Source organism: Bombina bombina, chromosome 3, assembly GCF_027579735.1.
Source record: "Bombina bombina isolate aBomBom1 chromosome 3, aBomBom1.pri, whole genome shotgun sequence".
Taxonomy (NCBI): Eukaryota; Metazoa; Chordata; class Amphibia; order Anura; family Bombinatoridae; genus Bombina; species Bombina bombina.
The window spans coordinates 829,549,270-829,577,018 of NC_069501.1; the positions used below are offsets into that span (position 1 = coordinate 829,549,270).

Genomic DNA, 27,749 nt, shown 5'->3' on the forward strand with positions numbered 1-27,749 from the left:
AGTTGTATAATGTTTACCCTGAATATGATGCCATACTTAAGAATGTTATGGAAGAATCTAAGAAATTAATTATCCAAATTAAACATTCCAAATATATACGGGACCAAAAAGATTACAGCAATGGTACAGTTTATATTTGGCGTAAGAGACAGAGAGACAGGGTATGGTCACAAACACCCAACAAAAGATCTATGGCTCAAAATTCAGGTCAGGAAATTACACCTAATAAATTTAGTAAGGTAAACATGAAATCTAGCAGAGTAACTGGATCTAAACAGGTTGCTTTCTCGGACTCTGAGCCTGAGCAGACCGATGAGGATAGGTTTGCATCCAGCTTTGAGGATGAGGGCTGCTCGGGCTCAGAGGGAGAAATATCTGAACTCCAGGAGAATACAGAACTTAATTCTATGCCCAAAAGTATCTTGAAAGATCCCAAGGGAGCAGGAATAGGAGCTATCCCTAAGAGGGGTGGGAGAGGTCGCCAGAGAAGGGGACGGTCCCACTATTCTCAATCTAGTACTTCTAGGGAGTCCATGACTAATGATATGGGACACAATACACAGGTTTTTCAATGGGCCCCGAAACAACCCAGAGGGGGAGGAAGGGGTCATCCTCGAAGGATAGAGGAAGCAGATGCCCAGTTTCAGAGGTACCCAGTGAGAGAAAACAGGAACACCAGGGGGCACAGATATCAATGAATGACTTCTCTGTAATAAATCTATCTACCTATCAGATAACAGATGTGGAGAGAAAGGTCCTGGGGTATGGTCTGAATTTTGTTCCATCTAGGGACTTTGATTTATTCCAGACTATACTGGATGTTAATAAGATGGTGAGGGATCTCACACTGAGGAAGTTTTTCTCCACATCTGTAAATGGTATTTCTGATGAAGTAAATACACAACACCAGGAGATGAGCAATATTGACTTATCTTTTGGTGATGCCTGTGCACTAATAGATCTGGAAGACTTGAGTGGTACCCAGGAGGATGGACCTTCTACCACACTAACAGGCAAGAAACAACATAAACTTAAATCCAGGTCTATTTTCTATCCCTTACATACTAGGGGCAAAGGCCTGGAAGTTTTTCACAAGAGGGTCATTGAAGATCTCACTTTGCTAGACAAATCTAGGAAACATGACTACCAATCTAACTTGTCTAGACTGGAAAGGGAAGCAGTAGCTACATTACAGAATAACAAAGAGTTGGTTATTCGCCAGTCAGATAAGGGAGGTAGTGTTGTTTTGCTTGACAAAGATATCTACATTAAAGAGGCATTGAGACAATTAGAGGATCCTGAAGCCTACATGGGACTATCTAGGGATCCCACAACACAGTATAAGGCTATTCTAAGGGACCTATTGGATGATGGGGTGGAGATGGGCATTATTGATGAACAGACATATGATTGTCTACTGGTAGACTGTCCTGTAATGCCCATCTTCCACCATCTGCCAAAGGTCCATAAAAGCCTGGTGGATGTACAGGGAAGGCCCATAGTGGCAGGAATTGGCTCCCTATTGGAGCCGCTGTCCAAGTGGGTGGACCAATTTCTTCAACCGTTGGTCCAGAAATTGCCAAGTTTTGTAAGAGATACTACCCATGTGCTCTCTAGGTTAGAGGATGTCTCTTGGGAGGAGGGGTATAGTTGGATCACCATTGATGTGGTGTCCCTGTACTCCTCCATACCCCATGAGTATGGTCTACAAGCAATATCATATTTCCTAAGAAAGGAGACTGATTTATCCCTTCAATATAGGGATTTTGTACTGAGAGCGGTTGACTTTTTACTCAAGCACAATTTCTTTGTGTTTGAGAGTAAGTATTACCTTCAGAGGCGTGGAACCGCTATGGGGGCTAAGTTTGCCCCCTCCTACGCCAACCTGTTCATGGGTTGGTGGGAGCGGTTCCATGTCTTTGGGGGTAATAGAGATAACACTAAATACATTGTCAAATACCTATTGATGACCTGCTGGTTATCTGGTCAGGTAATCAAGATCAAGTAAACAAATTAGTTGATATGTTTAATGCCAACAATGTAGGTCTGAGATTCACCTTTGAGTGGAACCAGACTAGTATCAACTATTTGGATGTAACATTGAAATTTGATGTTGACACCAGGGGAGTATTCTCTACTCTCTATAGAAAGCCCATCTCCGGGAACACGCTGCTGCATGCGAAAAGCAGTCACCCCAGGCATGTTTTTAAAGGCATTGCAAAAGGCCAGTTCATGCGGTTAAAAAGAAATTGTTCCCGGAGAGAGGACTTTCTAGAGGAGAGTGAAGAATTGAAATCCAGGCTGATGGCAAGGGGTTACCCCAAAAGATTGGTTAATAAGACCTTTTCGGAAGTCTCAGTGATGGACAGGACAAGTGTCCATGGACGCCAAAGAGACAGTAAATTATCGAATCCACCCTCCACAAAAATTAAACCCACTTTAGTGACGGCTTTTTCCAATCAGTTTAATAAAGTCTGTAAGGTGATAGAGAAGAATTTGCCTATCCTTCGTGGGGATACAGTACTACGTGAAATTATGGATGATGGCTGCAATTTCATCTATAAACGTAATTTGACGCTGGGAAACATTCTGTCCCCTAGTATGTTGCCCCAACAAGATAGTGGTAGTTCATGGCTGAGGGTCAAAGGAACTTACAAATGTGGCAAAAAGGCATGCAAGTCATGTGACCACATGTTTGTTTCCAAAACCTTCACCTCAGCACGAACATCAGAAGTTTTTGACACTAGGGGTTGCATTAAATGTGGCAGCAAATTTGTCATATATTTAATTGAGTGCACCCAGTGTAACAAACAATATGTGGGCAGAACCACTAGGCCCGTGGGCAAACGAATCAGGGAACACCTTTCTTATATCTCCCAGGAGAGGGCTGTTTCAGCTTTGTCCAGACATTTCTTGGAAGTTCATTTGGGAGATGTTGGAACCCTCAGGTGGCAGGCTATTGAGTTAGTGTCTAGACCACCAAGGGGGGGTGATAAATTCCACATCCTCTCCAGACAAGAGATTTATTGGATACACAGGCTTGATAGCCTGGTACCTGGGGGTTTTAACTCTGAATTTGACATAATAAATTATTGGAATAGATAGTGCTTACTTTATGTCTTTATCAGACTAAAACATGTGGGTACATTGATCCTTACATGCCTTTACTTTAATGAGATCATTAATATGGATTATTAGTAGCTCACCAGAGGTAATCTGGGTTTGAGGTAACTATTGGTTAATACAGGGAGATGGTTTAGTCTACATTCATGACACCATCTATATTTCTCTCCAGTTCCCTATATTAATAATAAGATCAACATTAATAATTAGTTCATCATTATTATTCTCTTTGTTCTCACTAGGTCCTTTTTCCATCTATTATGGTCTTCTACCTGACCTATATGTAGATTTAAATTCATTAATTCATAAGCACATAGGTGTTAAATTGGTGTTTTTGCATTACAGATTTAAACTATTTATGGTCCTTTTTTCATAGTCTTTTACCTAACCTATATGTAGATCTATATTTTTAGGCACATATGTGTTAAATTGGTGTTTTTGCATTACAAATTATAACTATTTATCTTAACAGCTTATCTACAATATTGTAAAAGTTATTAGTCCTTGGCATGGTTTTTTGTTTAACTTATATGTAGATTTAAACATATATGCACATACGTGCTAAAAGGTGTTTCTGCAATATTAGTTATAACTATTTATCTTAACTGCTATATTTACAGTATTGTTTATGTTCGTAGATCTTATTCTTATGCCCATTGTTAGCTTTTGTACACATATATATATGATAATGTATCCCTTTTCTCAACAGCTTTGAGTAATGTGTTTGTTTTTAATCATGTTACTATACCCCTCCCCTTAGGGGAGTGGTTAACAGGTATATCAGGTGCTCATTCTGAACACCTGCTATGTGTCTATGACTACGGCCACACTGAGCCGAAACCGGTCAGACTTCACTTCTTGTTCTCTCAGCTGAGTTCATTTTTTTGTGCATGTTTTATCCCATGGAGTGTCCATAATAAAGATTTACTTTTTATCTTTTTTACCTCGGATTCTGAGTGACTTTATCTCTTGCCGTGGACGAGTATTGGATTATCTCTTTTTTACATTTTACTGTAGTGTTAGGTGTATTTGTAACTTAGGTTAGGATTTATTTTACAAGTAATTTTGCAATTATTTTAACTAGGTAGCTATTAAATAATTATTAACAGCTATTGTACCTAGTTAAAATAAATACAAAGTTGCCTGTAAAATAAATATTAATCCTAAAATAGCTACAATGTAACTATTAGTTATATTGTAGCTATATTAGGGTTTATTTTATAGGTAAGTATTTAGTTTTAAATAGGAATAATTTATTTAATTATAGTAAATTTATTTTGTTTTATTCAAATTATATTTAACTTAAGGGGGTGTTAGGGTTAGGGTTAGACTTAGGTTTAGGGCTTAATAACTTTATTATAGTAGCAGCAACGTTGGGGGCGGCAGATTAGGGGTTAATAATTGTAGGTAGGTGGCGGTGACGTTTGGGGGCAGATTAGGGGTTAATACAATTTAACTAGTGTTTGCGAGGCGGGAGTGCGGCGGTTTAGGGGTCATTTATTATAGTGGCGGCGATGACCGGTCAGAAGATTAGGGGTTAATAAGTGTAGGTAGGTGGCAGCAACGTTGGGGGGGACAGATTAGGGGTTAATAAATATAATATAGGTGTCGGCGATGTTAGGGGCAGCAGATTAGGGGTTCATAGGGATAATGTAGGTGGCGGCGATGTCCGGTCGGAAGATTAGGGGTTAAAACATTTTATTATAGGGTTTGTGATCTGGGGGTCCTCGGTTTAGGGGTTCATAGGTAGTTTATGGGTGTTAGTGTACTTTGTAGCACTGTAGTTAAGAGCTTTATGTTCCGGTGTTAGCCCATAAAACTCTTAACTACTGACTTTTTTATGCGGTTGGAGCGGTATAGGCTGTACAGCTCACTTCTTCCAAGACTTGTAATACCAGCGTTAGGCAAATCCCATAGAAAAGATAGGATACGCAATTGACATAAGGGGATTTGCGGTAGCTTCGAGTCGTGGAAAAAAGTGAGTGGTAGACCCTTTCCTGTCTGACTCGTAATACCAGCGGGCGTTAAAAAACAGCGTTAGGACCCGTTAACGCTGCTTTTTAAGGCTAACGCAGAACTCGTAATCTAGGCGTTAGGTTGCAGAAATTGCTTTTAGGCCGCTATTGGAGCTTGGGAAAAACACAATTCTTACACAAACGCAAGAGGTATTTCATGTCCCTTTAACATTTTCATTGCATTTCATTTTGATTACTTTTGAGTCATTTGGACATATTTAAGTGGTCTCCACTTGCATTGTCCTCTTCAGCCCTCCTATCTCTAATTACTACTTCCCAGCAGAAAATATTGCTAACTACTAAAATAACAAACAAGAAAAAAGACTGTGTGAGACAAAATAACTGCTACCCCACCAAGAAATAATATCCACTCCTCACTCTGCTTATTTGAACCTGTTACAGAGGATGAGTTATCTGCCCTTTTATCTTTACTTTTTTACTATCTGTCCCGGTTTCCACACATTTAATGCCCTCCTTTTCATCTGCTCTTACTCCAATTATTATCCATATTTATTTGAAATAATAACTGCAATTTGTCCATCATCCATTAAAAATCTACTAGAGGAAGATTTATCAAGCTGCGTTAATAGATGTTGAGGCTTTCTGGTGCAGACTCACATGAACAAGCCTGTTAAAAACCAGAAGATTCTTTAGTCTCTCCGCCACCTCAAAAATAGTGAATCACCTAGCACTAGCTTGCTTAGGGTGATTGACGTGCTGTGCTTAGCAGGGAGAGGTATTGCACAAGTGAGCTCTTGTGAAATGGTACTCAATTGTGAAATGTATCTCAAGTGACGATTAAAGGCAACAGATTTTCTACTTGACAATGTTTTCACCTGCAATTTTGATAAAATTTCCTCCTAGTCACAACTATCTTTAAGAAAACTTTACTTCACCCATCCACCACTTTAAACTACTGCCTTATCTTGTAACTCCCTCTCACTTCAATTTTCTTCTTGTCCTATAACATTTTTTAATGCCTTTTGGATGTTTCTCCCTGGTAAGCCATCTCTCCTTCATGATCTATATGTAGCCTTTGTGAAGTATTGAACATATTTGTACTTTCCAACACAGATGTTAAGTATATTCTACAGTAAAATATATTTTTGCCCTCAATTGATTTAAAAAAATAATAAACAATGTGAACAGGAATCATAATACATAGAGTACAAAAAAGAAAATATTTGTTACTTACTTGACTGCTATGACTTTCCTTGCTTTTTGACACTAAAGAGCTTGAAGTGTAGCTACTACGGAATTTACAATTCATTTCTTCATTGACGTCATCTAAAGCACATAAAAAGAGATGTAACAAAACGGAGGTAAAACACTCTCAAACCGCATAGAGTAGATTTCATTGAAGGAATTGAATATTAACTACTTCAAATTTCTTGCAAATTTCTTCTACATCATTGCCAAATGTTTAAAATTTGCAAACCTGATTTACATACAACTTTATTAAAAAAATTAATTTTCAAATTCAAAATAGTTTATTTATATTGTACAAAAAAGTGGATAAAGTAGTATTTTTTCCGTTGGATGAAAACACATAAAGGCAAATTATTTATATTTTACATGTATTCCTATTTGAGCCTACCATAGTTAACAACCTGTTAACAACCATAAAACAATTAATAGTTGGGAAACATTCACCTAGATTTAGAGTTCTGCGTTAGCCTTAAAAAGCAGCGTTAAGGGGTCCTAACGCTGCTTTTTAATGCCCGCTGGTATTACGAGTCAGGCAGGAAAGGGTCTACCGCTCACTTTTTTTCCGTGACTGGAGGCTACTGCAAATCCCCTTACGTCAATTGCGTATCCTATCTTTTCTATGGGATTTGCCTAACACCGGTAATTCGAGTCTTGGAAGAAGTGAGCGGTACAGCCTCTACCTCCAAGACTCCTACCGCATAAAAAAGTCAGTAGTTAAGAGTTTTATGGGCTAACGCCGGAAAATAAAGCTCTTAACTACAGTGCTACAAAGTACACTAACACCCATAAACTACCTATAAACCCCTAAACCGAGGCCCCCCCACATTGCAAACACTATAATAAAATTATTTAACGCCTAATCTGCCGACCAGACACCGCCGCCACCTACATTATAGCTATGAACCCCTAATCTGCTGCCCCTAACATTGCCGACACCTATATTATATTTAATAACCCCTAATCTGCCCCCCCAACGTAGCCGCCACCTACCAACACTTATTAACCCCTAATCTGCCGACCGGACATCACCGCCACTATAATAAATGTATTAACCCCTAAACCGCCACACTCCCGCCTCGCAAACACTATAATAAATTTTATTAACCCCTAATCTGCCCTCCCTAACATCGCCGCCACATACCTACAATTATTAACCCCTAATTTCCCGCCCCCAACGTCGCCTCTACTATATCAAAGTTATTAACCCCTAAACCTAAGTCTAACCCTAACACCCACCTAACTTAAATATAATTTAAATAAAACGAACTAAAATTACTATCATTAAATAAATGAATCCTATTTAAAACTAAATACTTACCTATAAAATAAACCCTAATATAGCTACAATATAACTAATAGTTACATTGTAGCTATTTTAGGATTAATATTTATTTTACAGGCAACTTTGTATTTATTTTAACTAGGTACAATAGCTATTAAATAGTTATTAACTATTTAATAGCTACCTAGTTAAAATAATTTCAAAATTACCTGTAAAATAAATCCTAACCTAAGTTACAAATACACCTAACACCACACTATCAATAAATTAATTAAATAAATTAACTACAATTATCTAAACTAAAATACAATTAAATAAACTAAACTATAATAAAAAATAAAAAAAAAATTACAAAAAATAAAAAAATATTACAAGAATTTTAAACTAATTACACCTAATCTAAGCCCCCTAATAAAATAAAAAGCCCCCAAAATAATAAAATTCCCTACCATAAACTAAATTACAAAGTAATCAGCTCTTTTACCAGTCCTTAAAAGGGCTTTTTGCGGGACATTGCCCCAAAGTAATCAGCCCTTTTACCTGCAAAAAAAAAATACAATCCCCCTCAACATTACAACCCACCACCCACACACCCCTTCTCTAAAACCCACTCAATCCCCCCTTAAAAAAAACTAACACTACCCCCCTGAAGATCACCCTACCTTGAGCTGTCTTCAGCCAGCCGGCCACTGATGGGACGGAAGAGGACATCTGGACCGGCAGAAGTCTTTATCTGATCAGGGCAGAAGAGGTCCTCCAAGGGGCAGATGTCTTCATCCAAGCGGCATCTTCTATCTTCAATCAACCGGAGTGGAGCCATCTTGAATCCAGATGAAGCGGAGCCATCCTCTTCTTCCGATGTCCTAAGGCCGAATGAAGGTTCCTTTAAATGACGTCATCCAAGATGGCGTCCCTCGAATTCTGATTGGCTGATAGGATTCTATCAGCCAATCGGAATTAAGGTAGGAAAAATCAGATTGCTTGATTTAATCAGCCAATCGGATTGAAGTTCAATCCGATTGGCTGATTGGATGAGCCAATAGAATGCAAGGTCAAGTCTATTGGATCATCCAATCAGCCAATCGGATTGAACTTCAATCCGATTGGCTGATTAAATCAACCAATTGGATTTTTCCTACCTTAATTCCGATTGGCTGAGAGAATCCTATCAGCCAATCGTAATTCGAGGGACGCCATCTTGGATGACGTCATTTAAAGGAACCTTCATTCGGCCTTAGGACATTGGAAGAAGAGGATGGCCCCGCGTCGGCTGGATTCAAGATGTCTCCACTACGGTTGATTGAAGATAGAAGATGCCGCTTGAATGAAGACATCTGCCGCTTGGAGGACCTCTTCTGCCCCAATCGGATAAAGACTTCTGCCAGTACGGATGTCCTCTTCTGTCCCATCGGTGGCCGGCTGGCTGAAGATGGCTCAAGGTAGGGTGATCTTCAGGGGGGTAGTGTTAGATTTTTTTAAGGGGGGATCAGGTGGGTTTTAGTGTAGGGGTGTGTGGGTGGTGGGTTGTAATGTTGGGGTGGGGGGATTGTATTTTTTTTTTTACAGGTAAAAGAGCTAATTACTTTGTGACAATGCCCCGCAAAAAGCCCTTTTAAGGGCTGGTAAAAGAGCTGATTACTTTGTAATTTAGTTTAGGGTAGGGAATTTTATTATTTTGGGGGCTTAGATTAGGTGTAAATAGATTACAATTCTTGTAATATTTTTTATTTTTTGTAATTAAGTGTTTGGGTTTTTTTGTATTATAGTTTAGTTTATTTAATTGTATTTTAGTTTAGATAATTGTAGTTAATTTATTTAATTAATTTATTGATAGTGTAGTGTTAGGTGTATTTGTAACTTAGGTTAGGATTTATTTTACAGGTAATTTTGAAATTATTTTAACTAGGTCGCTATTAAATAGTTAATAACTATTTAATAGCTATTGTACCTAGTTAAAATAAATACAAAGTTGCCTGTAAAATAAATATTAATCCTAAAATAGCTACAATGTAACTATTAGTTATATTGTAGCTGTCTTAGGGTTTATTTTATAGGTAAGTATTTAGTTTTAAATATGATTAATTTATTTAATGATAGTAATTTTAGTTTGTTTTATTTAAATTATATTTAAGTTAGGGGGTGTTAAGGTTAGGGTTAGACTTAGGTTTAGGGGTTTATAACTTTATCATAGTAGCGGCGACGTTGGGGCGGGAGATTAGGGGTTAATAATTGTAGGTAGATGGCGGCGATGTTAGGGAGGGCAGATTAGGGGTTTAATAACATTTATTATAGTGTTTGTGAGACGGTAGTGTGGCGGTTTAGGGGTTAATACATTTATTATTGTGGCAGCGATGTCCAGTCGGCAGATTAGGGGTTAATAAGTGTAGGTAGGTGGCGGGCGACATTGGGGGGGACAGATTAGAGGTTAATAAGTGTAAGGTTAGGAGTGTTTAGACTCGGGGTTCATGTTAGGGTGTTAGGTGTAGACTTAGAAAGTGTTTCCCCATAGGAAACAATGGGTCTGCGTTAGGAGTTGAACGCTGTTTTTTTGCAGGTGTTAGGTTTTTTTTTCAGCCAGCTCAGCCCCATTGTTTCCTATGGGGATATCGTGCACGAGCACGTTTTTCCAGCTTACCGCTACCGTAAGCAACGCTGGTATTGAGAGTAGATGTGGAGCTAAATTTGGATCAACGCTCACTTTTCTGAGGCTAACGCAGCCATTCAGAAAACTCATAATACCAGCGTTGTCTTAAGGGAGCGCTGGAAAAAAAAGGAGCGTTAGAGCCGCAGATTTTTACCAACAAAACTCTAAATCTAGCGGATTGTTTTGATGAAAAACCAAGGCCATTCTTGGAATGTATAAAGTTTTAATTTGCATGTTGATTTTCTGCTAGACTCATTACCTTGCTGTTGCTATGAACGCCAGGAAAAATTCCTAGTATTTTTGTATGCAAGGTTTTTTTTTTTTATCAATAAAATGTTTTATTTGTACATACTTATATTTTATATATATATTTATATATATTTCCAAGTACCTTATGCTTTTATTTCTTGAAAACTAGATCTATGACTTGTCTCATTTATGGATATGGATTATGGGGCCGAATTTTCATTGTGCGAGCGGACATGATCCGATATTGTGGATCATGTCCACTGCACATCGATAAATGCTGACAGCATGTGCTGTCGGAATTTATAATTGCAAGAGTTTGGATTTCCACTGGCGCTTAAAAATTAAGCTAGGTTGTATGCTACTATTATATGTGTAACTTATCTAAGTGAAATATTATAAGTGATTCTGATTTGTATCAGGTGTAAAAACAATAGTATTTAAGTGTCTCAGACAACGGATACTTAGGATTTAAGTCCTATGTGCTGACTGGTATAAAATTTTCTTAATGTTTTGTAAAGAATAATATTACTAAATCTGTAATTACAGATGATGTGGATAGTGTTCGTGAATAGATTATGAGGAGTAAATAAGTGTAAGTGAAGCTAGTGACGATCCAATTAACAGTGATTAGAAATGGATATAAGTATATCCAAAAAATAAAGAAAGATATATGTGTTAAAACTATTTTATTAAACTAAATTTACTGTCAACAATAAAACTTTAGGATTAACTAAAAGGTATATGGCAAATAAAACAAATAAAAGCAAATAAAACAAGGGACGTCTCCCTATGAACTTATTTCAGTAAGTCGAGTGACTTGACAATATAATTTGATGAACAAAAAATGCCACCTTGGGATTAAAGCAAGCTGTAAGTTACCTTACAAATGTCTGTTGGGAATCGTGTAAGTGCAGATGTTCTGTGAGCTTCCTTCTCAGTTTTGTTCCTTTGCGGCTTAACGTGAGATAACAAGCAAGCTTCCATTCCTGATTGGTGGTTAGGGGTCACACCTCTCTTAGGATAGGCTGTGACTGTGCACGCTGGATGTTTAGCGTGTTCAGATGTAATTGATCTTTGTCAAGATGTTTGAACTGCAGCTGTAAAAAACTTTTTTCTTCTGCACTTTGGTGTGCGGTGTTGGGGATCCACTGTTAGAAAGAAAAGCTGTGCTCCACTTTCTCGCTGATCAGATCCTTGGTCCTCCTTGTGGTTTTGGCTCCTAAATCATGAAAATTAGAGAGTCCACTTGAGGGGCTGGATCGCAGCTTCTTGGAGTTTGTAAGACTTTCTTTAAACGTGGTTGTAGAAAAGTGGTAGTAGAAAAGTCTGGAGTAAAATTTACGCGTTTCACCCTCTGGGGGCTTTATCAAGATACTCCAGACAGGTTGAGTGCTTCCTTATAAAGGTGTTTCTTGTGATCTTATTGGTTAGGTAATTAAGGTAGGTTCCATGGAGGCACACCTTCTTAGGTTTAAGGTGGAATTGCAGGTTAGCAGTTTTTTGTATATAAAGGTGGGAATAAGGTTCACTTTATGCTTTTCACTCAACTTTTGACAAAATAAGATATTCATTATGGAATCTTATACACATAATAAATTAACTATTATCTCATAAGATATTAATATAACAGGGAACACAATAATGTGAGTTTATAAAAAATAGGCAATATGGACTTTAAAAAAGTTACATTAGATATAATACCTTATGTTGTGAGGTGTTGCACATAACGTTAAGCTAGTTTTAAAGTGATATCTGAGGCAAAAGATTAGTGTTAAGGATGAATTGTTGGTGTAAATACTACCATTCAGAATTAATGACGTTATACCTATATAAGTGACATCACTGAAGGTGGACTTGATGGAATAGTGTACATGAGGGACAGTGAGTCCATCATAAGTTAGGATTTGGAATTGTAATTTTATCCAAATATTGCAGATAGAGGTTTTCTAATTCTGAATCCATTTGTGGGATTGGACTGCCAATAATTAGACAGATAGAGTTATTTGCGATATTAGCGATTATGTATACCAATATCAATTATGAGTGTACCTACATTTTGTAGTTTTGGAGGATTGCTCCTAAATATAAGGTATCAAGGGTACATAAAGCAAATATAACAAAAACTTACAATATAGAAACTTCAAAGAAAAATGGATATCTCTAATTCTGAATTTAGTCCTAGTGGCTGGAGGGTCTGTAATGTATATATGGTTTCTGATTCCATTCTAAGGAGTTCAACTTCTAAGTTACCTCCCCTTCAATTCGGAGTGATCTTTTTAATCCCCCAATATTTAAAATCTGATAAATTATTGTTATGGTGTTCTTTAAAATGTTGGTATAAGTAGGTTTCTTTTTTGCCTTTCTCTATTGTCCATAGATGTTCTCGGATTCTTTCCCTGAGGGTCCTAGTCGTTTCTCCAATGTATTGTTTATTACATGTGCATTGGATCATATATATTACCCCTTTATCTTGACATCTAATTGTGCAGTCTATGTCATATATTTTTCCAGTTTGTGTGGACTTGTAATTTTTTGTTTTACAACTATGTTGGCAGGACTTACATCCAAAACAGGGAAAAAAACCTTTAATATCGTTAGCTGATAGGCTGATTTGTTTAGTGATTTGATGTTCAGTTTTAAACTCACTAGGGGATAGAATATTTTTTAGGTTTTTTGCCTTTCTGTATAGAATATTGGGGTATGGAGATACTTTGTTGCCTATTATTGTATCATTTTGTACCAAATGCCAATGTTTGTTAACAATCTTTTTCAAGGTTTTGAAGTCATCATTATAATTGGTGATTAGTGGTACATTAATAATAGTATTTTCTGGAGTGTTTACTTTAGATTTGTCTTTATATTTTAAATATTCACGGTACATAGATGATATCCTGATGATTTGGAGAGGGGATATTGTCCTTTTAGAAAAGTTCCTTAATGATATGAATCATAACACAATAGGTCTGCAATTCACAAACAATATAAATAGAACAAAAATATTTTTTCTGGATTTAGAAATTGAAATTATTGACAATTCAATAAACACAAAGACACATTTTAAGACAGTAGACGCCAACAATTTAATACATTCAGAAAGCTGTCATCTAAAAAGATGGAAAGAGAATGTTCCAAAGGGACAATGTATTCGACTACGTCGAAACTGTTTTAAAACAATAGATTATTTGGAACAAGCGGACTTTCTAGAAAGAAAATTTCTAGAGAAAGGCTATAAAAAAGAGATAGTAACAAAAGCAAAAAAAGATGTGGAAGCAACTGATAGAAATGAATATTTAAAATATAAAGACAAACACTCAAGAAAATACTATTATTAATGTACCACTAATCACCAATTATAATGATGACTTCAAAACCTTGAAAAAGATTGTTAACAAACATTGGCATTTGGTACAAAATGATCCAATAATAGGCAACAAAGTATCTCCATACCCCAATATTCTATACAGAAAGGCAAAAAACATTCTATCCCCTAGTGAGTTTAAAACTGAACATCAAATCACTAAACAAATCAGCCTATCAGTTAACGATATTAAAGGTTTTTTTCCCTGTTTTGGATGTAAGTCCTGCCAACATAGTTGTAAAACAAAAAATTACAAGTCCACACAAACTGGAAAATATATGACATAGACTGCACAATTAGATGTCAAGATAAAGGAGTAATATATATGATCCAATGCACATGTAATAAACAATACATTGGAGAAACGACTAGGACCCTCAGGGAAAGAATCCGAGAACATCTATGGACAATAGAGAAAGGCAAAAAAGAAACCTACTTATACCAACATTTTAAAGAACACCATAACAATAATTTATCAGATTTTAAATATTGGGGGGTTAAAAAGATCACTCCGAATTGGAGGGGAGGTAACTTAGAAGTTGAACTCCTTAGAATGGAATCAGAAACCATATATACATTACAGACCCTCCAGCCACTAGGACTAAATTCAGAATTAGAGATATCCATTTTTCTTTGAAGTTTCTATATTGTAAGTTTTTGTTATATTTGCTTTATGTACCCTTGATACCTTATATTTAGGAGGAATCCCCCAAAACTACAAAATGTAGGTACACTCATAATTGATATTGGTATACATAATCGCTAATATCGCAAATAACTCTATCTGTCTAATTATTGGCAGTCCAATCCCACAAATGGATTCAGAATTAGAAAACCTCTATATCTGCAATATTTGGATAAAATTACAATTCCAAATCCTAACATATGATGGACTCACTGTCCCTCATGTACACTATTCCATCAAGTCCACCTTCAGTGATGTCACTTATATAGGTATAACGTCATTAATTCTGAATGGTAGTATTTACACCAACAATTCATCCTTAACACTAATCTTTTGACTCAGAGATCACTTTAAAACTAGCTTAACGTTATGTGCAACACCTCACAACATAAGGTATTATATCTAATGTAACTTTTTTAAAGTCCATATTGCCTATTTTTTATAAACTCATATTATTGTGTTCCCTGTTATATTAATATCTTATGAGATAATAGTTAATTTATTATGTGTATAAGATTCCATAATGAATATCTTATTTTGTCAAAAATTGAGTGAAAAGCATAAAGTGAACCTTATTACCAACTTTATATACAAAAAACTGCTAACCTGCAATTCCACCTTAAACCTAAGAAGGTGTGGCTCTATGGAACCTACCTTAATTACCTAACCAATAAGATCACAAGAAACACCTTTATAAGGAAGCACTCAACCTGTCTGGAGTATCTTGATAAAGCCCCCAGAGGGTGAAACGCGTAGATTTTACTCCAGACTTTTCTACTACCACTTTTCTACAACCACGTTTAAAGAAAGTCTTACAAACTCCAAGAAGCTGCGATCCAGCCCCTCAAGTGGACTCTATAATTTTCATGATTTAGGAGCCAAAACCACAAGGAGGACCAAGGATCTGATTAGCGAGAAAGTGGAGCACAGCTTTTCTTTCTAACAGTGGATCCCCAACACCGCACACCGAAGTGCAGAAGAAAAAAGTTTTTTACAGCTGCAGTTCAAACATCTTGAAAAAGATCAATTACATCTGAACACGCTAAACATCCAGCGTGCACAGTCACAGCCTATCCTAAGAGAGGTGTGACCCCTAACCACCAATCAGGAACGGAGGCTTGTTTGTTATCTCACGTTAAGCCGCAAAGGAACAAAACTGAGAAGGAAGCTCACAGAACATTGGCACTTACACGATTCCCAACAGACATTTGTAAGGTACCTTACAGCTTGCTTTAATCCCAAGGTGGCATTTTTTGTTTATCAAGTTATATTCAGAGACCATATACTGTCAAGTCACTCGACTTACTGAAATAAGTTCATAGGGAGACGTCCCTTGTTTTATTTGCTTTTATTTGTTTTATTTGCCATATACCTTTTAGTTAATCCTAATGTTTTATTGTTGACAGTAAATTTAGTTTAATAAAATAGTTTTAACACTTATATATCTTTCTTTATTTTTTGGATATACTTATATCCATTTCTAATCACTGTTAATTGGATCGTCACTAGCTTCACTTACACTTATTTACTCCTCATAATCTATTCACAAACACTATACACATCATCTGTAATTACAGATTTAGTAATATTATTCTTTACAAAATATTAAGAAAATTTTATACCAGTCAACACATAGGACTTAAATCCTAAGTATCCGTTGTCTGAGACACTTAAATACTATTGTTTTTACACCTGATACAAATCAGAATCACTTATAATATTTCACTTAGATAAGTTACACATATAATAGTAGCATAAATCCTAGCTTAATTTTTAAGCGCCAGTGGAAATCCAAACTCTTACAATTGTTCTCAACCTAAACTACTGAGGAGGAGTAGTTTCCCCCATCCACCAGGCATACAGGAATTTATAATTGCACCAGCATTTCTTGTGAACTGCTGGTGCAATGCCGCCCCCCTGCAGATTTGCAGCCAATTTGCCGCTAGCAGGGGGTGTCAATCAACACGATCGTATTGGATCGGGTTGATTTCTGTTGATTTCTGTCCACCGCCTCAGAGCAGGCGGACAGGTTATGGAGCAGCGGTCTTTATTTGAGTGAGATTTATTTCATATTCATTTTCATGATCTGATCATTCACAATCATCTTCAAATAATAAACTGGAAATCTATGGTTTTGGGTTTTTCTAAAAAAACGGATGGAGACCAAAGGCAGGTGTAGTGGAAAGTTGCGCAGATTGCATAGTAATATACTGGAGACTCAAAATTACAGTTCTATTTATTTGGAGAAAGTTACTCAGTCATATAATAAATAATGTCCTGAACAAGACTAAAAATGTTGCGGAAGGAAGAGAAAAGTCTATGAGCTGGATATAGATCAAACTCCACATAAAAAAAAAGGATATCCCAAGAAACCTGAACAGTTACTATACGAAAAAAGGAGGTTGTATATGTGTGCGCCTGTGTAACCTACACTGGCTTAAGATCTATATAACTGGCAATATTTTAAATAACGTATAAATGAAATATTCAGTAGAAATAACACCTGGAATAACAATTATAAAAATTATTCAAAGGATGCTGAAAAAATTTAAAAAAAATTATTACAAATATATATTATAAGATATATATATAAATTAATAACCAGCACTGATATAAGTTGGTTTTAAAACATCAATTTATTAGCATAAAAACAGAGTAAAATAATTAATGATATGTATCTATCTGTATTGGTACCAATTTCTAAAAAGCTATCTTATTAGTGTTTAGAACTTTTATTTGGAAAACTTGTGCAGCCTGATTAGGGCCTTAATGTTGTGCAAAGTGTTAATTTTGTGCAAAGTGTTAATTTCCTGTAACAGGTTGCAAGTGTATAACGTATTTTTCAGTCCAATTCTGAACCAGGTAAAATAATGCCCACTTTGGGGCCAAGCAAAGGAGACTAGGCTGCTGAATGCAGGCTGCAGGCATCAGAAGGCAGATGCAAAACAGGACAAGAAAAGATAATGTAAAGGGCCAAAGGCAGAAGGGATGCCAGGGCAGTCTGAGAATCGAAGGCATACAGCAAGTATCAAGTCTAAAAAAAAAAAACAATCAAGGTCATAAACAGGAAATCCAGCCCAGCAAAAAAGGAATTAAAACCTAAAAATATAAGAAGCGCTCACAAAGGCTAAAGACAAATTCAATTTATTAATTACACATATAATTACACATATAGATAAAACTATAGAGTGCGCACTCTTGTGACTAAACAATTCATATAAACTGACTTAAAACCTTACTATAAAACAACCCTTTAAAAGTCTCTTAACTTTGTGCAAAAGGTGCTAATAGCAGATGTAAAATAAAACACGCTTAAAACAAAGTAAGAGACATTGGAAGCGTGTTTTATTTTACATCTGCTATTAGCACCTTTTGCACAAAGTTAAGAGACTTTTAAAGGGTTGTTTTATAGTAATGTTTTAAGTCAGTTTATATGAATTGTTTAGTCACAAGAGTGCGCTCTCTATAGTTTTATCTATATGTGTAATTATATGTGTAATTAATAAATTGAATTTGTCTTTAGCCTTTGTGAGCGCTTCTTATATTTTTAGGTTTTACTATATATTTATTTAACTGTATACAGGTCAGTTTTTAATAAGAAGGTTGACAATTTTATCTATTCTAACGTTTTTCACATATTCTATTCCAGCAAAAAAGGAACCAGGAACACAATCACAGGAAAGACTCGCCGGAAACAGGAGTTAAGGAGCAGCGGTCTCAAGACCGCATCGCCTTAACTCATCTGCCACCTCTGAGGCAGCGGACAGCAATCAGCCCGATCGGATACGATCGGGTTGATTGACACCCCCTGCTAGCGGCCGCAAATCTGCAGGTGGCAGCATTGTACAAGCATTTTACAAGGAATGCTTGTGCAATGATAAATGTTGACAGTGCATTCTGTCGGCATTTATCGATGTGCGGCAGACATAATCTGCTACAGCGGATCATGTCCGCTGTAGAAGGGACTTTTCATATGCAAAAGAAGGGGGAGGGGGGAGTGTCTTATTTCCCACTTGCAGTGGGCTTTCCAGCTGCCTTTTCGACAGAGCTAAACTGAAAGCTTCTAAGTACGTTTTTAAACCATTTTATACTGGATTTTTATATCAGTATATGTGCATCTTATTCTTTATAGTAGTGTCTATTACATGCAGTTATATGAAAATGAGTGTATACTGTCCCTTTAAAACATGTATGCAATAATAGTCATGAAGACCCAAAAGGGGCCCTATATGTTATATATCTAAATATATAGTATACTGTTACTGTTATACTGGCCTTCTAGATCATATAAAACAAGTTCTTATACATTATACGTGCCACTATCTTATATTGAACTGCACCCTGATTTGTTTTTATATAAGCATTATCACTTGTTTTTGTATAGATACAGATGTTTGTTGATAATAGTTCTTAATTGGTGATTGAATATAGGCATGATAGTTTTTTTTTTACATTTTGATATATATTATCTCAGTAGTTCATGCTTCCTACTATTTATTTTATGCTCCTGCACAAGGGTAATCCATTGATCACCATGTTTATTTAATGAATCCATTTTGTACATTTAGAAATATTGCCGTATAATTAGGGGTAATTTTGTATCCTGCTCTACTGTATTCCTTCTGACCCTATTGAGCCATATCTGTATTCCTTCTGACCCTATTGAGCCATATCTGTATTCCAAGCCACCCAATTGTTGATTGTGAAAATTGCTACCTAGGACCCTACATATACAGTTCTATGGACAGATTATTATAGTTGAGATCCACACCCAGTTTAGTGTGCATTACTATAGTAGCCCTTAGACCTCAGTTGTACTGTTTCATTATATATATATATATATATATATATATATATATATATATATATATATATATATATATATATTTGTCAGCCTCTTATCCTTTCTATACTAGCCATATTCTTATATTGTATATTAGGAAGCTGCACATTTTGCTCTGGACCTAGAGGTATAGGGCCCATACTCCTGTGTCAGTGTTATAATGTACCTAATGTTAAATGTGACTCTAACTGTAATATTACTGGTACTCTTCCCAGTGGAAAATATACGTCTGACGCTCAAGTTTTGCTTTAGCTGCAAGTTTTTGCTAGTAGATCTCAATGTTTACCGCAAATTAATATATGAAAGTTTACACTAGAACTTTTAGCTTATATTTTACCAAGATGTGGTTTAATCTTGTACCTAGTTAAATGAATGCATCCAGCATCATTCTGTCATAACCCAACTTGGATCTCTGTATACAGGTCATTTTCAATATGGCCATTATTAGATTGACCCCCCCCCCCCCCGCTCATATAGCTTACTGGTTAAGCCTAGGGGCACAGACCCCATATGAACCTCCTAATCCTGTTTAATTGCGTTTATTACAAGTGTGTTATTGATATACCCCCTTACCCTTTAAATTGAGGTATTGTCTCTATAATATCTAAAGATATTTTCATAAAGGCAGATGATATGTCTACTTACTGGTACACAAAATGCTATATTTATGCTTTGTAATAAATTCTATGTATATTTTTTCAAATGTCACAGCTTATTTGTATGCCCTATGTTTTGTTTGTTTTTTTAAACCTCAATAAAAATATTTAAAAAAAAAAAAGACAGGAGGCAAAAATCTTCCATCTCAAACCCATCCTGTTAATTACATCTATTTGTTGGATCTAATCTAGGTGTACTTTATATGTCTATATGTAAAGTTTTGTTTACATAACTTTATTTTTGCTACAGTTTTTTCATCAGTTTTTCAGCATACTCCATAGTTTTCTTATTCTCTTTTTTGAAATTTCAGGTTCCTGGACTTTTCTGCATTCAAGAAGAAATCAGTTCCTGTTCCTATAAAAATTGGTTTGTTTTTTGTGTTGCTCAGATATGCCTCATGTACATTTTTTGGCGTCCTCTATGTTGTGTCTTTTTTAATTTAATTTTTGCTGAATCTGTTGAGTCTCTCATGTGTTTTTTCCCACCATCTGCATTATTTAGTGGATAAATAATGTGAATAACATTGTTGCATACTCTGCTGCCAGATGGTTAAGGACATGTGCTCGCTCCTAAACTCACCAAAGATTACCCTTTCACAAAGGATACCAAGAGAACTAAGCAAAATTGATAATAGAAGTAAATTGGAAAGATGTTTAAAACTGAATGCTCCATTTGAATTATAAACATTTAATTTGGACTTTACTGTCCTTTTAAGCAAAACATGTGTCTGTTGCTTTTAATAAAATATATTAAACCAAGACTAACATTTATGTTTTTGGAAAGATTGAGTTAGGTGACATCTTTTGTGGTATACCTTGCAGTAAATAAAATATAAGTACTATTATTTCAAAATTGGCAAAGGCCATCTACTTAGTTCTAGGTAACTATAGTAACCTCTAAAGCTTACAAAGCGTATGTTCTTTGCTAAATGGGTTTAAATCCTTTATGGTTATACTCACAAAGTACCATTTTAATAGACTAATATTGATTGTTTTTAAACCTTTTTCTTCCTAATAACAACTTGACAAGGCCCATAAGCTGGTAATAAATAAAAATAGTTTCTATGAGCTCAATTACATCAAATTAAATGCACTTTTAAAAATATGCCAATATATCTCAATTGTTTGTGTCAATAACAGTTTAATAAACTCTGTAGCCAGTGTACTCTAATTAATGTCTGTAAACTAGATATAATAAAATCAACCTCAAAAAGGAATTCCAATAGTAATACAATGCTCTAATTTGTTGAAGCATTTTACCAATACACAATTGCTTGCTGCTAATAAGGGCATAGATATGGGCAAGCTGTGTATTCTTGCACTTGATCACGCACTATTAGCATGTCCATTGCGCTTTTCTATGTGATGTTTTGAACGTACCCATTTTTTGTTCTAGTTTTGCATGACAAAACACATAAAATTGCTTTTGAAATGATGGTTTCAAGTCATATTTAGAATTATTACTTATGAAACAAAGTGAAAAAAATATTTTTTTAAGGCAAAAGGGTTGTGGTTTAAAACAAGGGGCTAGACTGGGAAGGGGTCAAAGGTGTATGCTTATGTGTGTGTTTATTTTATGCTAAACTTTCATTAAAGCACAGAACTACAAGTAGCACCATCAAAGTGCTTGAGCAACATCCAGAGTCACTTATGTGAGGGATTTAGCACAGATGTTAGCTTGCACTAGACTATAACTTGAACAATAAAAAATCACGTTGGACCTTGTAATATGAGTGCAAAGCTAGAGGCTCTATTGAAGCAGTTATGCTCAATAGCACTAGTAATATTGAGCTACGCTTGTAACCCAGCCCTTTATGTTTAACTCCTAAAAAGATATCAGCACCAGAGTGTTTAAACCTGATTACATGACTCATTCATAGAAAATACATATAAACAGGATGGAACAACAATGTTTAATGCTATAAAAGCGTAAAGAAGGTGCCACACATGCTGAAAAGTAGAGGACTTTGCCAGAAACAAAATGATACATAAATAAAAAACAAAGGGTTCGTATGTCAGCAACAATCACCACATACATAGCATTCTAACAATTCAATGCAAAATGGATTCAACTGTGATCACAGATGTTTTATTAATTGAGTTAATAAAAATTGCTTGGTTTTGTGTAAATTAACCTGTGATATAATAATAATAATAATAATAATAATAATAATAATATAGCAGTACTATTACACTTTTCTGTGCATGTAATGCCAGACACATTTTTAAGAGGGCAGTAAAGTGTTTGGCATAATTGCTTATTTTTTTAAACTAACTGAATTACACAAATGTAGTTGCCTTAGAGAGTTTGAATCCACCCTGTGTATGCACTTGGCATTCTTTTGTTAAGGTTGCCATGGAAACAATGCTGGAAAATGTGTGTAAATTGTGAAGTATGAGAGACATTTAAAAAGAAAAAAAAGCATCATGCTTAGATGGTGTTCTAGCACACAGCAATTATATGTTGTTAGACTATTCTAACATGGTCAATACCATAGTAAATGAGAGGGTGATTTTTTTTACCCTGCAGGCTATAAATAATTTGTGGGTAAGCATTATATTTTAAAGATGAAGATATAATCTTTAAAAGTCAACTTTCCATATAGGCTAATTGTCTTACATACTGAGGAAAAGACCATATGATTTTTGTCCAATAGCAAAACAATCATTCTGGATTTCACAGTTTCTCATGCTGACTCTGGACTGTAAAAGTACTTGTGCTGAATCTTGGTATCTGCCTTGATTTTCTTGTTTCAAAATAACCATTTCTGAAAGACCCCAGCAGGTCTATTACAATTTTCTAATATAAATGAACAGTTTTAATACTTTTGATACATTATTTAGCCTTACAGCTTCAAAATATGACGGATATGTGAAACAACATGGTCTATAAATCATTGCATGAATTTCTGTGGTAGTAGATACTCTGTTTATGATATAGGATGATCAACCCTTCTTGCTATAAGTAAGTTATTTATATTTCTTTAGCTGAAACATTGTCCTGCCTTGCTAAGTTACTGTCTTCTTCATTGATAACTAGGGTTGCACTGATACCATTTTTTTAAGACTGAGTACAAGTACTGATACTTTTTTCAAAATACTCGCCGATACCAATTACCGATACTTTTTTAATGTCATTTGACAGTGTCCCAAGCACAATACAGACTAATGATTTAAGATAGCTTCTTCATAATTATGAAGAACTTTAACTCAAAAGATATTATGAAATAATAAAACGATTTTATTTGCTTGCGGTCACAAAGTAGTAAAGGCCGAAGAAAAATATTACATTAAAATATATTCATAATAACAACAATAAATAACAAATGTAATATCACAACCAACCAAAAGTGCAATGCAGTAAAAAATATACCAGTGCATTGTTTAAACATAGGGAACAACACTACGGGCTAGATTACATTTGACTGGTAAGCTTTACCAATGCTCATTGCATTGGGAACTCCATTAAAGTTTATTGGGTTGTAATCTAAATCTAGTCCTATTATTGTAAGCTGTGTGTTCATAGTATTTAACTTAATTTTTTCTATGAACACTCTTCCTGCAATTATATAAGCTAAGGATGTTCCTCAGAGTACAGTATATTTTGAGCATAATTGTGTAAGAGAAGAACTAGCAGTATAACAGGCAATCTAGCAATTATAATAATGTTTGAAAAGTTAGTAGCAAGTTCTTTTTAAGGTACAGAAGCATCTCTGTATGTTCAGCTATACTGTTTCTGCTATCAGTAATGTTGTTTAATGCTAAGCTGAACAGTCTCACTTTCAGCACTACTGCATGGGGCAGAAAGATAATTTTGGGCCATTTTAGCCAGAGCTGGAAATCTCAGTTTATTAACTACCCAGTACTTCAGGGGTTTGTCTGAACAATGTACAGCGATCTCTCTTATAATAATACAATACAACAGCAATTTGTATTGGAAGAACAGAAGTGAACCATTTTTAGTTGAGTCTCCACTACAGCTTAAAATGAAATGGGAACATGCAGTTTGACAAATCTCCACAAGAGTATGGGTAGGAAGTGCAGGTATCTGTTTAAGTATTGGTGCATTTGCATGAGTACAAGTACTCATGCAAATACTTGGTATTGGCACCGATACCGATACTAGTATCGGTGCAACACTATTGATAACTAGCCATGATGTTATATAACATTTCTATCAAACAAACAGTACTACTACTACTTGAAAAAGGCTGTCCAGCCAAAACGCGTTGATACCAGAGCACACCTGCACAGGATCTGAGAAGACAAAGAGAATACCAGCTATACCCTGTTGAAATATTCAAGTTCCCACTTAGCGGCATATATTTAACCGCAAAGATCACATTGATAACTAGAATTCCTTTTTCTAATTATCCTACAAACTTTCTACTTATCCCACAACCACATTTCAGTACCCAGATCGGTCACTGACCGACATCTAAGAAACCTGGGAACAACGGACTGGAGAGGCACGCAAATATTCCACATCAGGAGGTTATCCAACAACCATACCATAGTGATCGGTCACTGACCGACAGACAAGCCACAGAAAAGAAAAACCGGAGATACTTAAAAAACATCAGCAAATGGTTAGCACCTAACCGCAACGAAGATCCCACCAAGAAACCCTTAAGAGCGCGATCGGTCACTGACCGACAAAGGACAAGATAACAGAGCGGCCATGGCAACTACACAAGCATTCATATAAAAGTGAATTTTCTCGCAGCAAACAGATAAGCCCACCTAACAAGAGGAAACCAAAGCGGCATTTATTTAACCGCCAGCAGCTCATATAGAACTGCCACCAGCTAGATCTAGAAACCTAAGCAAATCATTGGCATAGCGGCGTTTATTTAACCGCAATTATCTCACAAAAGTGATATCAAACAGATACACTTCAAGGTACTAATTTGTATACTTATATCACAGTGTGATAAAAATCACACCAACATACCTCTACATTTGATACATAGTTACCTAAGATAAGATCTCAATTGCACAGCTGAACTTGAAACAAAGTATCCTATATGAACTATACAGCAACTATTGTCTTATCCACTATAATATTGTATTTACAAACATTTTGTTAGAAATTACAACTTGTGATAAACCTATAACTGTATAAATTGCAAGATTTCAATGATATTATTTTAATTTAATTTTTTATATATTTATATATTTTTTAGAAAATTACGTACATTCTTATACATAGAGACACCGGTGTCATTTTTTAAACTTTGAAGGAATTTGTAATAATTTTCGTTTAATTGTACTTTTAGCATCACTAGTATTGGGTAAATTTACCATAATCAAATAAAGGATCATATTTATTTCTTAAACAAGTTTCGACATCCAATTTTTTTCCAAAAGAGAATATAAAATAGTACTCATCAAAACATTAACATATATTGAGCCCACATATTATCACACATATTTACAGTAAGACACATTGGGAATAGCAACTTGGTTTGCGCCACCTACTACAACTAACTATAACTCTTTAAACTTTGGGATAAAGTTTACTTCAGGTGTGCTAGATTCCCCACCAGCTAGACAGTCTAACCCTACCAAACATTCAGTACTACTACTACTTACCTTTGCTTATCAATACTATTTTACCAACAATACAATTTCTGGACTTTCCTTTTTGTTTTAATGGAATATATTATTCTTGTATTAATAACATCTAGTTTCATAAATTAGCTTTATTCAGTATAGAAATAATCTTTATATTTTGAGACAACCTTGCCGGAATGAAGTTAGTGAGAAAGGTCAGTGAGTCTAGCATGGGTAAAATGTGTAGAGAAGATCAAATACCAACACCAAAAAACACAGATCCTCATTCGGCCCTCTCATTGACTCTGAAAGACCTTTTTTACACAACTAATAATAAAAAAATACAATTTAAATTTTAAAATCAGTTCATTCAGGTACTACTGTATACAAAATATTAAACAGTAAGCAAATATAACATAAAATATAAGAAAAAAGGAAACAAATACAATCATATTGGAGATTAAAACATCAAGATACAAAGTATAAAGTGAATTAGAAATATGCATGTTATACTAAGGCATTGTACTTTGGGGTCAATTTATCAAAGTGCGAGCGGACATGATATGATGTACCGCACATCGATAAATGCCAACAGCGTTCTTATGAACTGCTTGTGCGATGCCGCCCCCTGCAGATTTGCGGACAATCGGCTGCTAGCAGGGGGTGTCAATCAGCCTGATCGTATAAGATCAGTCAGATTGAAGACCGCAACCTCAGAGGCAGCGTACAAGTTTTGGAGCAGCGGGTCTTTAGACTACTGTTATGATCTTCAGAGAAATTTAATGTTCAACAAAAATAAAGAAAATGTTTAAACATGGTGGCTTACTGACATGAAAAGAGTGATTCAAATTGGTGATTATGTTTAGACATAAGGTACCAAATTCCAAGGGATGAGCCAAATGTCCCCTCCCCCCACCCCCCGTACTACGGACAATTGTTGTTGCTGTATAGATAAGAAACCACAATGTTTTGTGTGCAAGTAACAAAAAAGCTCAGCATGTCTGTTATGGTAAAGAAATCTCTCCGGATTAAATTAAATGTATCTTCAGGGGTTGGCTGTAGGTGTTTTCAGGATCTTCAGGGCGTGGATGGATTTTTCACCTAAACGTCAGCTCAGCATGCAGATTTGTGAAAGATTAGATTGCTTTCAGTAAGTATCTTGTCTTGTTATGTGTATGTGGAAGCTGAGTAACTTTTATTTTTCATTTCTTTTAATTTTGACATTTTTAAAAGTTTTCTTTTGTGCATATGTTAGGGTGGGCTGCTTTACAGAGGTTTTTTTTTATTTATTATTTTGTTTGTTCTGTAATAATTTGAAAATGATTTTGTGATCATTAATAGTGAGTTTGTTCTATGTATCAAGATGTATAAGATTACAAAACAGATACAGTTCCATGGATTGTAACAGAGTTGAACTCACAACTTTCTGTTTTCACAAAAGCATTTACAAATCTTTATATATTACACAATTTTTGGAGTTGCAAAGTTGTAATGAGATGTTTGTCTGGCAAATTAGTGCAATTACTTTTTGCATCATAATTGTAATATATGATTATATGTAATTAAACAACTTTGAAATATACTATTATTATTATTATTATTTTGCTTCCTTTTTCTGAAAATGTAGGATTTTAAAATTTTTATAATTTGAAATGTACACTGCAAATTCTCAAAGCTAATCCTGTAACAGGTTTTCCTAATTTACATAGGCCTAGATTTGGAGTTTGGCGTTAGCCGTGAAAACCAGCGTTAGAGGCTCCTAACGCTGGTTTTAGGCTAACTCCGGTATTTGGAGTCACTCAAAATAGGGTCTAACGCTCACTTTTCAGCCGCGACTTTTCCATACCGCAGATCCCCTTACGTCAATTGCGTATCCTATCTTTTCAATGGGATCTTTCTAACTCCAGTATTTAGAGTCGTGTCTGAAGTGAGCGTTAGACATCTAATAAAAAAACTCCAGCCGCAGAAAAAAGTCAGCAGTTAAGAGCTTTCTGGGCTAACGCCGGTTCATAAAGCTCTTAACTACTGTACTCTAAAGTACACTAACACCCATAAACTACCTATGTACCCCTAAACTGAGGCCCCCCCACATCGCCGCCACTCGAATTAATTTTTTTTAACCCCTAATC

General features: G+C 35.5%; 1 protein-coding gene across 1 annotated transcript in view; it reads right to left on the reverse strand.

Annotated features, from left to right (window-relative positions):
* Positions 1–27,749, reverse strand: part of MYO16 (myosin XVI) — a 944,954-nt gene that overhangs the window by 14,261 nt on the left and 902,944 nt on the right. The window contains exon 33 of the mRNA XM_053707787.1: positions 6,334–6,425. Within this exon, the coding sequence (XP_053563762.1) occupies positions 6,334–6,425 (92 nt within the window). The remainder of the gene's footprint in view (positions 1–6,333; positions 6,426–27,749) is intronic.